The sequence below is a fragment of the Felis catus genome, chromosome D1 (assembly GCF_018350175.1).
Source record: "Felis catus isolate Fca126 chromosome D1, F.catus_Fca126_mat1.0, whole genome shotgun sequence".
NCBI classification, from domain to species: domain Eukaryota; kingdom Metazoa; phylum Chordata; class Mammalia; order Carnivora; family Felidae; genus Felis; species Felis catus.
The window spans coordinates 58,066,142-58,078,716 of NC_058377.1; the positions used below are offsets into that span (position 1 = coordinate 58,066,142).

At 41.9% G+C, this 12,575-nt stretch overlaps 3 protein-coding genes across 9 annotated transcripts in view; 1 reads left to right on the plus strand and 2 right to left on the minus strand.

Moving 5' to 3' along the window:
- Positions 1-896, minus strand: part of PAAF1 (proteasomal ATPase associated factor 1) — a 37,564-nt gene extending 36,668 nt beyond the window's left edge. For 2 of the 5 annotated variants that reach the window (XR_006586301.1, XR_006586300.1), the window contains exon 1: positions 733-870. Coding sequence is in view for 3 of the 5 variants with exons in the window: in XM_045038762.1 (XP_044894697.1) it covers positions 733-779 (47 nt within the window). In the remaining 2 variants the exon portion in view is untranslated. Of the gene's footprint in view, positions 1-732 lie in introns of all 5 variants that reach the window. The other 3 variants (XM_045038762.1, XM_045038763.1, XM_003992737.5) reach the window with 3 other exon arrangements.
- COA4 (cytochrome c oxidase assembly factor 4 homolog) lies at positions 887-3,766 on the plus strand. Of its 3 annotated transcripts, none has more exons than XM_003992739.5 (2): positions 887-1,045; positions 2,919-3,766. In XM_003992739.5, exons 1-2 carry the CDS (start codon positions 887-889, stop codon positions 3,183-3,185), a joined length of 426 nt encoding a protein of 141 aa, XP_003992788.2. In that variant the 3' UTR covers positions 3,186-3,766. The 3 variants fall into 3 exon arrangements, with proteins under 3 accessions (XP_003992788.2, XP_006937014.1, XP_006937013.1); XM_006936952.3 differs by having other exon boundaries at positions 1,028-1,167; XM_006936951.5 differs by lacking the exon at positions 887-1,045 and adding an exon at positions 1,178-1,344.
- A 7,736-nt stretch (positions 3,767-11,502) lies between these two features.
- MRPL48 (mitochondrial ribosomal protein L48) overlaps positions 11,503-12,575 on the minus strand; it is a 68,650-nt gene continuing 67,577 nt past the window's right edge. Inside the window, exon 12 of the mRNA XM_019811839.3 lies at positions 11,503-11,798. Coding sequence (XP_019667398.2) covers positions 11,724-11,798 — 75 coding nt within the window. The 3' untranslated portion in view covers positions 11,503-11,723. The remainder of the gene's footprint in view (positions 11,799-12,575) is intronic.

Here is a 12,575-nt window from a genome sequence, read left to right on the forward strand (position 1 = left end):
AATTTAGTCCACATAGTAAAGTGTAAGTTTCTTAAATGCAAAAAGCTATGTTTTATTCATCTTCACCACTGTTCCGATTTGAAAAACCCTTAGTAGTAACAGTTGCCATTCATGGCACTGCTGTACTCATCCTGGTGCAGGCAGTAGTAACTTGCACAGTATACCATGAATAAATAGATACTGAATAAATGGTTTGCTGTGCATTCCCAATTAAGCTGTCAGCTTCTTAAAGGCAGGAACCACTGTTTAAAACTCCACAACACTCACAGGGTCTGGACGTAGTGGTTGTTACACTGTTTCCTGAATAGAACTGCCCAATATGTCTAACATAGCACTGGGGGTCCGAGAATACAAGGATTCCATCATACACTCAAAGACAATGTGGAGGTAGGTGGTTGAGTACTAGGACTTTTGCAAATACAGTAAATATTTGCTAAATGACTAGGACTACTTGGCCAAGAGTTTCCCTGCCTCCCAGTTTGCCTGTCTTTGTCCACTCATTGATCCTAATCCTGGTGCTGGGATCTCACAGCACATACGTGTTGCTTTGGCCTCAGGACAGCTCTTCTGAGAATGAAAACCTATGACCATGTGTGACTTCTTTTTCTACACCCAGGGATCCCTTAAAAATCGATGAGGTAATCCTTATCCTGGACTGGGTACAGCGCTCCTTAACGCAAAGACAACATGCGTTACCCGCCTCCTCCGTCCCGGGTCTGGGCCTTTGTTCACCTGAGGGCTTGGGCCCAGTCGCTCTGAATCCTCAAAGGCGCCGCCATCTTAACCCCGCCTCCACCTGCCCGCCTCTTCCGCTCTTCGCCGGAAGTGGGTCCCAGAAGGGGCTGCGACGAGGTTGGAGGGCGGAATCTCTACTGAGAGGCCACCAATGATTATGCGCGGCGGGTCCCTCTTCCCCACTTCCGCTCTCAAGCTCCCTTACAGGCTGGTTTCCGGCCGGAGTGTCGGGAGAGTTATAACTGCCTACGAGACGGACGGCGACGTGCGGGAACGCGCGTCCAAATTCTCGTGTTCCACCTGTTGCTCGGTGAGCACTCTGTACCGCGTCCTTGCGCTGTAAGGCTTAGCCGGCACAGCGGGGCTGCGGTTGGCTGCCGCGCGCGCGCTTGAGTCTTCTTAAACTGGGAGACTTTAAAGTGGAAGCTGCAGGTGATTTGGACACATGAATTTCTCTGCTTTCCTATGACTTCCTAGTCCAGGCCAGTCTCAGCCATCCTGCTGCCGACCATTTGCTTGCCCTGATCTCCAACCATGGGTCTTCCTCTTTTTCCTTCAGGGAAGACTGACGCCAGAATGTGGTGGGGAAAGAGTACCGTCGCATTTACTGTGAGCCCTGTTGTCGCGCATGCGTTTCTCGTCCATTATCATATTAATCCTTATATTAGTTGTATGAGTTCAGTATTATTAAGGAGGAAGCTAAGAAGATTGTATGGTAAAACGTGGTGTCAGGATTCGAACCTAGTTCTCTTGGCTTAGAATCCAGGGCACTTTTTCTGTACAGTAATAAAAACTTATTTATTGAAGTCTTTGGACATGCCAGGCTTACGTGCACTATGTCATTTAGTCTTCAACAGTCTTGTGAGGTAGATGTGAACTCTTTTTCAAGAGAGATTATGAAGTGATTTTCTTAAGGTCACCCAGTGAGTCAGTAACAAAGCTAGGTTTACAATCTTAGTCTCTTCAAAACCTATTACCCACCTCCTTCCTTAAGTTATACTGCCTCCAAAGCAAATGAGTTTTGGGTAGGCTCTGTTGGCTTCACGTGGCCAACAAGACCTTGCTATGATCAGATATTTTCTCATAGTGCCGATTTCATTTGCTATTCCCTAGTCATACAGAACTTTGAGTTCCTCTCCTGTGTCAAATACTGTCTCAACCCCTGACCCTGCTCTTCCATTGACTACCCGTATTGTTTTTCCCCATCCTTGGCTAACTCCTATTCATCCTTCAAGTCTGTTTAGAAATCACTTCTTCCAGGAAGCCTACTCAGCCTGTTCCTGCCATGTCTGGATTAGGTGATCCTCTAGTGTGTTCCCAATCTTAGCTATCTGTACACACTGTGTGGTAACCTGTTTATTGTCTAGATTGTAAACTCCATTAAGGCAGGAACTATATCCGTCTTGGTCACTCCTGTATCCTCAACTCTAGCATAGTGCCTGGTACATGATAGGTACTCAATAATCATTTGTTGAATGAATCAGAGAAACAGGAAAGGCATTGAAGAGTGCTAGTTCCTTTAAAGCCTGTCATGGTGAAATTTGTTCAAAGGCTGAGGTTATTTCCCTTCAAAGCTTTCTCAAGTTCCTTCTGTAGGCTGCTTTCTGCTGGGTGCTCTGAGGCAGATGATCTTGGGAAGACAGTCTGGGCAAATCAACCTCACATTAAGTACTCTCATCTCACAGACTTATGCGCCCATGCACACTCTATGCTACAGCTAAACTGAATTCTCCATTCCTCCTGTATGTCAAACGCTACCCATATTTGGGTAATCTCCCAAGTGTTAAACTATGTTCTTTTCCAGCCATAGGAAAAGGCTAATAGGAGGAAAGGAGAGATTCATTCTTTTGGGGAGACATCTGCTGCAAAAAGGTGACATTTCACCTAATTCAAATTCCGTTAGCAAAATCCATTCAAGCTTATTTAGTGCTGTGCTAAACATTCTCATATACTTTATGTCATTCTATTGAGTTCAAACCGTTTTACAGATCTGCTCTCTTGCCAGGCCTAGTACTGATGGCACCAATGAATCAGGCCCAATATCTGTTCTCAAATAAGCTTACACTCTGCAAGGGGAGACAGATGCACAGATAGGCTATAACAGTGCAGTTTGGTCAATGTTATTGATAGTAATGGAACCTCATAATCACATTCCTACTCTAACTTTGCCTCCATTATTCCAGAGACTCTCAAAGATGTCAACTCAAGGCCATACTTGGGCCCGACAGGTGAAGAAGGAGGATGAGGAAGAGGATCCGCTGGACCAGCTGATTTCCCGCTCTGGTTGTGCTGCTTCCCACTATGCAGTACAGGAGTGCATGGCCCAACACCAGGACTGGCGACAGTGTCAGCCACAGGTACAGGCCTTCAGGGACTGCATGAGTGAACATCAGGCAAGGCGGCGGGAGGAGCTGCAGAGGAGGAAAGAGCAAGGCAGTGCTCACCACTGAGACCCCAAACCACCTATCCCCAGAGGATGTCCCTGAAGAAACCAGCCCAGAGAGATCACAGGAGGAAGAAGTCCTGAACAGTGGAAGTTTGGGCCGAGAGGTGTAGAACATGGGGATTGTCTGGCCAAGACTGACTTTGAGAGCCAGACAGCCATGGGTTTGGACATGACTGCTGTAAAGAGCTGTCATATTTTCATTGTGCAATCCCACACATCCTCACCTACCATGTTACACCAGTATTAAATGTCAACTGATATTTGCCAAGTAAAACAAAGAGTTGGGTTAAGGGATGCTCTCTTACCTTACATCTTGGGTCAGTGTGCCAGGTACTGAGCCGATTACATGGATGTTTAATTTTAAAAGTAAATTCACAATCTAAATGTAAACTGATTACCTAATCAGGTCTTCATTTATTGAGTAATTGGTTCAACACAGCAAGTTTTTCTGAGACCTTCCCATGTGCCAGGTACTGTGTGAATGAATAATATGATCTGATGTGATAAATAATAGGATCTCTTCTTTCATGTTTCTTAGTCTGGTTTGAGAGATAGAAATAAATAAAACAGCATTAGAACAACTAATTACTGGCCATTATATAAGTGCCTTTATCTTTCATTAGTTGTTTTAGACGTTTCATTCAGTCTAAGGAAGGAAGAAAACAAATGGGAAAATAAACATCGAGTGCCTCTTATGTGCATACAGATACAGTCTGACCTCAGCGTGCTTCCAGCCCAGGAAACACACAATGTTGGCCTGACATTTAAAAGGCACATTTAACATAAAATACAGATTTTCAGATTTTAAAAACTGGAGAAGCTATCAACATGGAGCTTATATTCCTACTTGACAGTAATTTGCTGGAGCTGAATATGGATGCTTCTTTTAGGTGGTTATGTTCTCCAGTTGTTAACAGTTGCCATTGATTTTCATTTCCTTCCATGAAACTACATTACCCATTCTATTACTTTCTGCCTAGCCCTATGAGGCATTTGGGAGTGGGAAGGGAGTTAGAAGAGTGACTCTTGCCACAGAAGCTGGAATGCAAAGGGGCATATGCTCTCATCATCAGTTACATTTCTTGAGCATCTATATATTGGAAGCACAAATCTGAAGTATTGTAGGCCGTAAAACTACTTTGAGTCTTTGTTGGTGACTGGGGAGGAAAGAGAAGAGGGTAGAAGACAGGAGGAATACGAGTTTAAAGAACAATAAAATCCAATTAGAATGGGATGACTGGGCATATAGAGAGAGATGAATCTCTTTGGGGTGCATGTCTGCTCAATGCTGAGTCATCAGAGGGAGCAGTGTGGACTGCAGCTGTCAGCAAGAATCTCAAGGGAGTTAGTTGAGTTGAACCTTTAATGATAAAGGAGACATTACCTATTTGTAACATATGTAACAGAATACCATCTGCACAAGTAAAAAGTACCTAGAAATCAGTGAGAAAAAGCAAACAACCCAATTGAAACATAAAAAAGTTAAAGTGGTTATTAGCTATTTCTATTGACAAAAATTAAAAGTATTTATAATGACCAATACTGGTGAGAATGAAGAACAGACACAATCACACTTAAAGGGATAATAAATTAGTAAAGCTTTTGGAGGACAATTTGATGGGATCTATAAATACTTTAAATATTTCAGGGGCGCCTGGGTGGCTCAGTCAGTTAAGCGTCCGACTTCGGCTCAGGTCATGATCTCGCGGTCGGTGAGTTTGAGCCCCGCGTCGGGCTCTGTGCTGACAGCTCGGAGCCTGGAGCCTGTTTGGGATTCTGTGTCTCCCTCTCTCTCTGACCCTCCCCCATTCATGCTGTCTCTCCCTGTCTCAAAAATAAATAAACATTAAAAAAAAAATTAAAAATAAATAAATATTTCAACAGCGGGGTACCTGGCTGGCTCATTCAGAAGAGTATGTAACTCTTAATCTCAGGGTCATGAATTCAGGCCCCACTTTAGGTGTAGAGATTACTTAAAATAAAAACTTAGAAAAAATTAAAATATTTCAATAGAAATTCCTTTTTTAGGAGCCCTCTTAAATATATTTTTACAAGATGTATATACTGTTACGTTCATTGCAGCATTGTTTAAAGAGTGGATAAATGGTCACAATGTAAAACTCCATCAATAAGAACCATATTTGCTTATATATTCAAGTCTTTTACAACAGGAATGTATCTATGTGTTAATTTGTGTAATTAAAATAGAAATGATAGACTGTGGGTAAGGTAGGTGGGATTCTAGCAAAGGGGAAGGTTAGAAGGACCTCCTTAGCAGGAGGAAACTAAACCAGCTAAGTGTAACTTTTTTAGGACTCCAGCTCTACCAGGGAGCTAACACTGGGTGGGTCACAGGATATATCTGGGTAAAGAAGGCTCTGTTGCCACCCAAATCTGTTTCCTCAAAGTAAATGGGAATAATTCCTGTTTAATACACATACTTAGAGAATTAAATGAGGGACAATATATAAATAGCAAATAATAAAAATTACTAGCATATTTTGAACTATTAAAACTCTTATAAGTATTATATTTATGTATATTATATATGTGTGTCATATATAATAAATGTTATGTTATATATTATAATAGTTATGTTATGAAGCATTTAACCCAGGCTATTTGGTTCCATCGTTTTCTCTCAATCCCTATGATACAATGCTTTCAAATCCCACTATGCCACTTAAGCTGTGTGATTTGGGGCAAATTAGTTAACATCTCAGGATCTGTTTTTTTCTTCTGTAAAATACACACCTAGGCCTTAAAACTAATAAATGTAGACCTTCCTTATAAAGTTGTTGAATGAGTTAGAAACTGTGTGGTACACAGGAAGCATTCACTAAATGTTGCCTATTATTGTGTGCTAGGCACTCTCCTGAGTTACATTTTCTCATTTAATCCCCATAATAATTCCATTGGCTCCCATTTACAGAGGAGGAAATAAACGTCAGTTTGGGGGTCAGACTTTCAAGTCTTATTCTAAAGTCTATGCTATTCTCTGTTCTGTGTTCTCATAGTCATCCAGTGCTTAGTATAATGTTTAACAAATAGTAACTACATAGACTATGTAAATACTACCTTTTCTTTCTTTCTTTTTTTAGTGTTTTTTTATTTTTTTTTTTAATGTTTATTTAGTTTTTTGAGACAGAGAGAGACAGAGCATGAATGAGGGAGGGTCAGAGAGAGAGAGGGAGATACAGAATCTGAACAGGCTCCAGGCTCTGAGCTGTCGGCACAGAGCCTGACGCGGGGCTCGAACTCACAGACTGCAAGATCATGACCTGAGCTGAAGTTGGATGCTCAACCGACTGAGCCACCCAGGCGCCCCTTTAGTGTTTTACTTAAAGATTAACCAGTACACATTGCCCACAGGGTTATAGATTGGCACGTTTTTTAAGTCTCTCCACTCTGGAGCCCATAGCCATGGAGCTGTAATTTAAGGTGGTCCGTACTTATCCCTATATAACCTATACTTACCTGTGTACAGAGGCTTGGTGCCAGGGATGAGTGGAGAGACCTCTTGGCTGGGTGGATGCCACCCTTGGCTAGGCCTAGGGCAGACTCAAGAGTTGGCCCTTCCCTGCAAGGTCTTTAGCTGGGGACTTGGCCTGTGCTCAGGACAAAGGTGCACTGTAATGGCATTTTACTAGATGAGTAATAAGAGATGCCTCCCACTCCCTTCCTCAGGTAAAGTTGCGAGGCTAAGTCCTTGGGCTGCTGACTAGAAATCTAAAGAGAACTGGAGCCAGTCCAGGTTGAAACCTTACACTGTCCACTGTATAGAATGATAGAGTTCCCTACTCTGCTCCAGCAGGGACTTAAAGCTGGCAGAAGTGGGAGGGATTCTTTTCCAGCAGCTTTCTTCTGAAGCGTTTTCATTCTCTGGAGCTCAGGCATCTTTCAGAGCCTGGGCATTCTGTCTAAATGGTGAGCTAAATCTGCAATGACTGGGAATGAAAGTCATTCCAGGGGGATTTATAAGAACTAAATGAGTCATTTCAGATTCTCCAGGGAGACCAGACATTTGAAGACAAAAATGGCACAAAGATATCAAAGCACAGATTAAACCAGCACAAGACACATTGGCCAATTCTGTGTGCACTGCCTTTCCAGCAGGTCTAGTTCTAGACATACCTAGTGCTTGCGCAGAGAGCTTTCTTTCCTTAGGTACAATTTACACCCTAGAAATAGGGGTCTCTGAGCATTGCTACAGTGTTTGAATGCCCAAAATGTCCAGATTCCATTTCTTTACCTGCAACTAAAACACTCTCAGAATCCACAGCTGCCAATTTCCAGCTGCCAATTTCTGTGGTAGCAGAACAAGGCATCCTTAGCTAGAAGAAAGGGACTAAAACATGAAGCTAAGGAATTTGCTGGCCTTACCTAGGAAGACTGCCCATTCAATCCAGGCATTCAGTCCTTCTTGAAAGTTACTGATCTACATAAAGATTCATTTCTGAAAATCTCAGTGATATGCACTGACCAGGAATTGAGTAAACTGGAGCTATCTCTGGCTCTCACTGGCTAACACAGTGACCTTGGACAAGTCGGTTTCCCTGCTGGGTCAATTATCTCATCTTTCAAATGAAGACCAAAACGGATCATCCCGAAGGTTATGTATTGATGGAGCCAAAACTAGCACCCAGATGTTCTGAATCCCAATCCATTGATCTTTCATCTTGTCTCTTCTGCCTACCCCTCATGTTTTCATGGTGGTTCTGGGCACAGTTTAACGCTAACCAGGACATTAAAAACTAAAAGTATGCTGAAGGGATGAACTATTGATAGACACAACAACATGGATAAAACAGGGTAAATGAAATCAGACACAAAAGGGTATATACTGTGATATTATATGTAATACTAGAAAAGCAAAACTAATCTGTGGCACTAGAAATGATATTAATGGTTGCTTCTGAGGAAGAATGAACGAATGTCAAGGAACTTTCTGAGGTTATGGAAGTATTCTTTATCTTGATAGAAATGTACTTCTAGGGGTGACAATTTTTTTGAAACTGATCAAATATACACTTAAGATAGGTTGTTTTACTATATATTTTTTAAGTTATACTTAAAAAAACTCTTTTAGAAAACTCTTTAAGAAGTATGCTGAAGAAGTTTAGAAGGGAAGGTAATCCAACATTTACTGAGCACTTGCTAGCCCATTGTACACATTATCTCTATCTCAAACTGCTAAAGGGATTCTTTCCACTTTACAGATCAGAAAACTGAGGTTTATGAGGTGAAAATAATTCACCTGAGGCCTTAAGACTAATAAGTGCAGAAACTAGGAATAGCCCAAGTTTGTCTGACTCTTTCCTTTATAATAAGTTTTCTCAGGGAGAGTGGCCAAGGTATTTTCAACCTAGAGCCAGAAGACTTGCATTCCATTTGATTTCACTGCCATGTGATTCTAGGAAAGTCCATTTCCTTATGGGCCTCACTCTAGAGAGTCAAATGAAGCTTGTCATCGTAACTCTGAGGTTCTAGCAATCAGAATATCTCCCATCCTTCTTGCCAGGATAAGACATTAGGAGCAATTTCCACTTATTTCAGGGCAGACTAATGAGTAACAAAAGCTCTTTGACTCTGGCAAGAGGAAAAATCAACGAGGTCAGTGACATAAGACTCCAAGGTGACAGAACCCAGCTGCCTCCTATTTACGAGATAAGCCTGACTCATCCCTCCATGATGTAATGGAAAGGGATGGACTGGGAATCAAGAGATCTAAATCCTGCTCCCAGCTCTGCCAATGAGGTGCCCAGTGACCTTGGGTAAAGCACGGCCTTTCCTTGGCCCCTAACCCACACCTGCTAAAAGAGAGGGTTAGGCTGGCTGGGTCCTAATGTTCTTCAGCTCTAATATCTTCTCAATTTATGAAATCCTGTGTCCTGCTTCCACAAATCAATTACAAGGAAAAGTGGGAAACTGAAAAGAAATGCTGTTTTCCAGGTTCCTAAATGGAGTCCATATGATAGATATGGGGACAGTGTGTGTGTGTTTGCAAACATGTGTTTATTCATCTTTTTATCTTCCTGTCACTATACATCCCCCAAATTTACACTCATTGTTAGCAACTTCTCTTTTATCTTCTCTAAAGGAGACTCAGCAATGAATAATTCTACAACCAAAATACCAGTCTTCACCTAAAAAATTCTGCCCACACTCCCAGTGGGGTTCACTTGGAAGTACTAGCCTGCTGAACCTCCAATGGGAATTCAGTGAAGCATTTTAATTGAGGGTATCTGCTCTCTTGACCCCTTAGGGTTATACCTTGGAAGGAAATCTTGAGTTTCTTCTTAACTTCCTTTAGAGACCAAGGCAAAGAAACCATAATAACATCAGGACTGAAACTGTTGGGTTTCAGAAAAGTACCTGCAATGCTAAGACTGCTCTGGGCTCCCACAGACCTCTGTGTAGGAGTATCCCACAGAAGTGAGGAGAAAGATCTGCCACTTATTAGCTATGTGACCCTTCAGGAAAAGGAAGTAACTTCATCTCTCCAAACCTCAGTTTCTCCATGTATAAAACTGGAATACTATCAATCTCAAGGATAATCTTTATAAAGTACATAGATATAATGAGGGCTCAGTAAATGTGAGATACATTCATGCATACTCAGACACACCACTCACACATAACCTTTTCACATACACAGATACCCATCCACATGCACACTCCTATACACATCCTAAAAGACTGGTGTAAGGATTAGCGCTCATTTAGTACCTTGAGCAGGGTCTAGCTCAATAAATGATAAGCTATTATGTACAAAAGTATGAACGAACTAATGTTCAAAATAGGAAAAACATCAGAGGTCACTTAGACTAATGGTTCTCAAAGAGGTAATCCTGGGGGGGCCTGGGTGACTCAGTCAGTTAAGCATCCAACTTCGGCCCAGGTCATGATCTCATGGTTCATGAGTTCAAGCCCTGCGTCAGGCTCTGTGCTTACAGCTCAGAGCCCAGAGCCTGCTTTGGATTCCGTGTCTTCTTCTCTCTGCCCCCCTCCTGCCCTCTCCTGCTCATCTCCTGCTCAGTCTCTCAAAAATAAACGTTAAAACAAAAAGTTAACCCTGGACCAGTAGCATCAGCATCACCTAGGAATGTGTAAGAAATTCAAATTATAGGCCCTCATTCAAGATCTACTAAGTCGGAAAATCTGGGGGTAAGAGCAGCAATTTATGTTTAAAAAAGCCCTCCAGGTGATCCTGATACACACTTAAGTTTGAGAATCAATGACTTAGATCAGGGATTGACTGTTTTTATAAAGGACACATAATGAATGTTTTGGTTTTACAGTCTGTGTTGTAACTACTCAGCTGCCAGTGTGAAAGCAGCCATAGATGACATGTAAATGAGTGACCATGGCTCTGTTCCAATAAATAGGCAATGGGGTTTTAGAACTAGATATAGGTGGTAGTTGTATAACACTGTGAATGCATTAAATACCACTGAATTGTTTGCTTTAAAATGGTTAATTTTGTGGTTTGTGAATTTCACCTCAATGAATTACTTAAAAAAAAGAAAAAAAAAAAGCGCGGGGTGCCGGGGTGGCTCAGTCAGTTAATCATCCAACTCTTGATTTCAGCTCAAGCCATGATCTCACAGTTCATGAGGCTGAGCCCCTGTGTCAGATGCACTCACAGCGCAGAGCCTGCTTGGGATTCCCACTCTTCCTCTCTCTCTCTTTCTCTCTCTGCCCCTACCCCGCTCATGCTCTCTAAATAAAGAAAGAAACAAACATTAAAACAAATAAACAAGCAGGCAGTCAGTGGGGCTTGGCTCACAAGCAGTAGTTTTCTGACCCCTGACCAAAATCAACTTTAATTCTTTGTTTAAACCCACTTCAGGTAACCCTAATTAGCAGTTATGTAACATCTGCCTGAATATGACAAGTCACTCACTGCCCCACAAAGCAATTTTTTTCACTATGGACAGACCTTGTTTCTATCTGGAGAGCTTTTTTCATAAGCAAAACCAAAAGCCCTGTCCCTATTCCTTCTACCCAAGTTTACTTATGATCCTCTGTTTCACTAAAAGACTCAATGCCAGATTGCTTTAAAGAATGAGATCATTCTAACTGGAGAAATATTGAAGGGAAGTATGTTTTTGTGCTAAAGAGAAAATAGAATCCCTTAAAGATACTCCACAGGGCAGCTGGCTGGCTCAGTCGGTGGAGCACATGACTCTTGATCTTGGGGTTGTGAGTTCAAGCCCCACGCTGCTGGGTGGGTGTAGAGATTACTTAAAAATAAAATCTTAAAATAAAAAAATAAAAGATACTCCACAGGATGGACGGACTTCTCACATACGCACATGTCCACCAGCTGCAGATTTTTATTAGATGAAGGATGTCTTAGGTTGGCTCAAAGGAAAGTGGTAATCGGCAACACTCCTCCATATAAGAGAGGAGGCATTCCTGGCTAATGGGGATGGGAAGTTACAATATCTAAAGGATCCTCTTAATTTTGACCACCCAGGAAGCTCTTCCCCTTGGCACTCAATATCACCAGTCCTGGCTTGAAAGGGTTTGCAATGAGCTAGTTCAACTTAGCCAACAGTTCTTCTAGTTCTGGCCGAGCTTTGAACCTTCCTTTGAAGTCTTCTTCAGTGTGCTGGGGAGAAGAAAAAGAAAGTAAGTGGGAATTACTACAGAGCTTTCAGTTATTCATACATACACAGCATTAAAAAAAAAAAAAAAGCAGGGCATCTGGGTGGCTCACTCGATTAAGCATATGACTCTTGATTTTGGTTCAGGTCATGATCTCACAGTTTGTGGGATCAAGCCCTGAGTCAGGCTCTGTGCTGAGCATGGAGCCTGCTTGGGATCCTCTCCCACTCTTCCTGTCCCTCTCCCCTGCTCGCACTCTCTCTCTCTCTCAAAAATAAATAAATACACATTAAAAAAAGCCATCAGACAGCTCTGTAGAGAATGATTCAGATTCAACTAACTTTTCATGAGACTTATATTAGATACTAGGGATTCTAAGTTGAATCGGACTTCCTCCCTGCCTTAAATGAACTTAAGTCTGGTGAGAGAAGACAGACATATAAAGAATTAATGTCAGAATGCTGAGTATATCATTAGAAGCATTTAAAGAGAGGCAATGCCCAAATTCTCCATCTACAATAGGAAAGACATAAGGACTGGAATATTTAAGTCAGCATGACCAGCACATTTTCTCCTGTATACAGATCTGTGTGAAACCTGAATAACAAGAAGAGAATTAACAAGCATGGACTCAGAACAAGGAGAGCTGGATGCAGCAAATTGCATCAGTCTAAAATGACCTGATGTATCTGTGTCATAACAAGGCTTGTCTTGGCATATGGACCCAAATACTCAGTATTTAGGCTGAAGTTCCTAATGTTTTCTAAGTTTTGCATGCCAA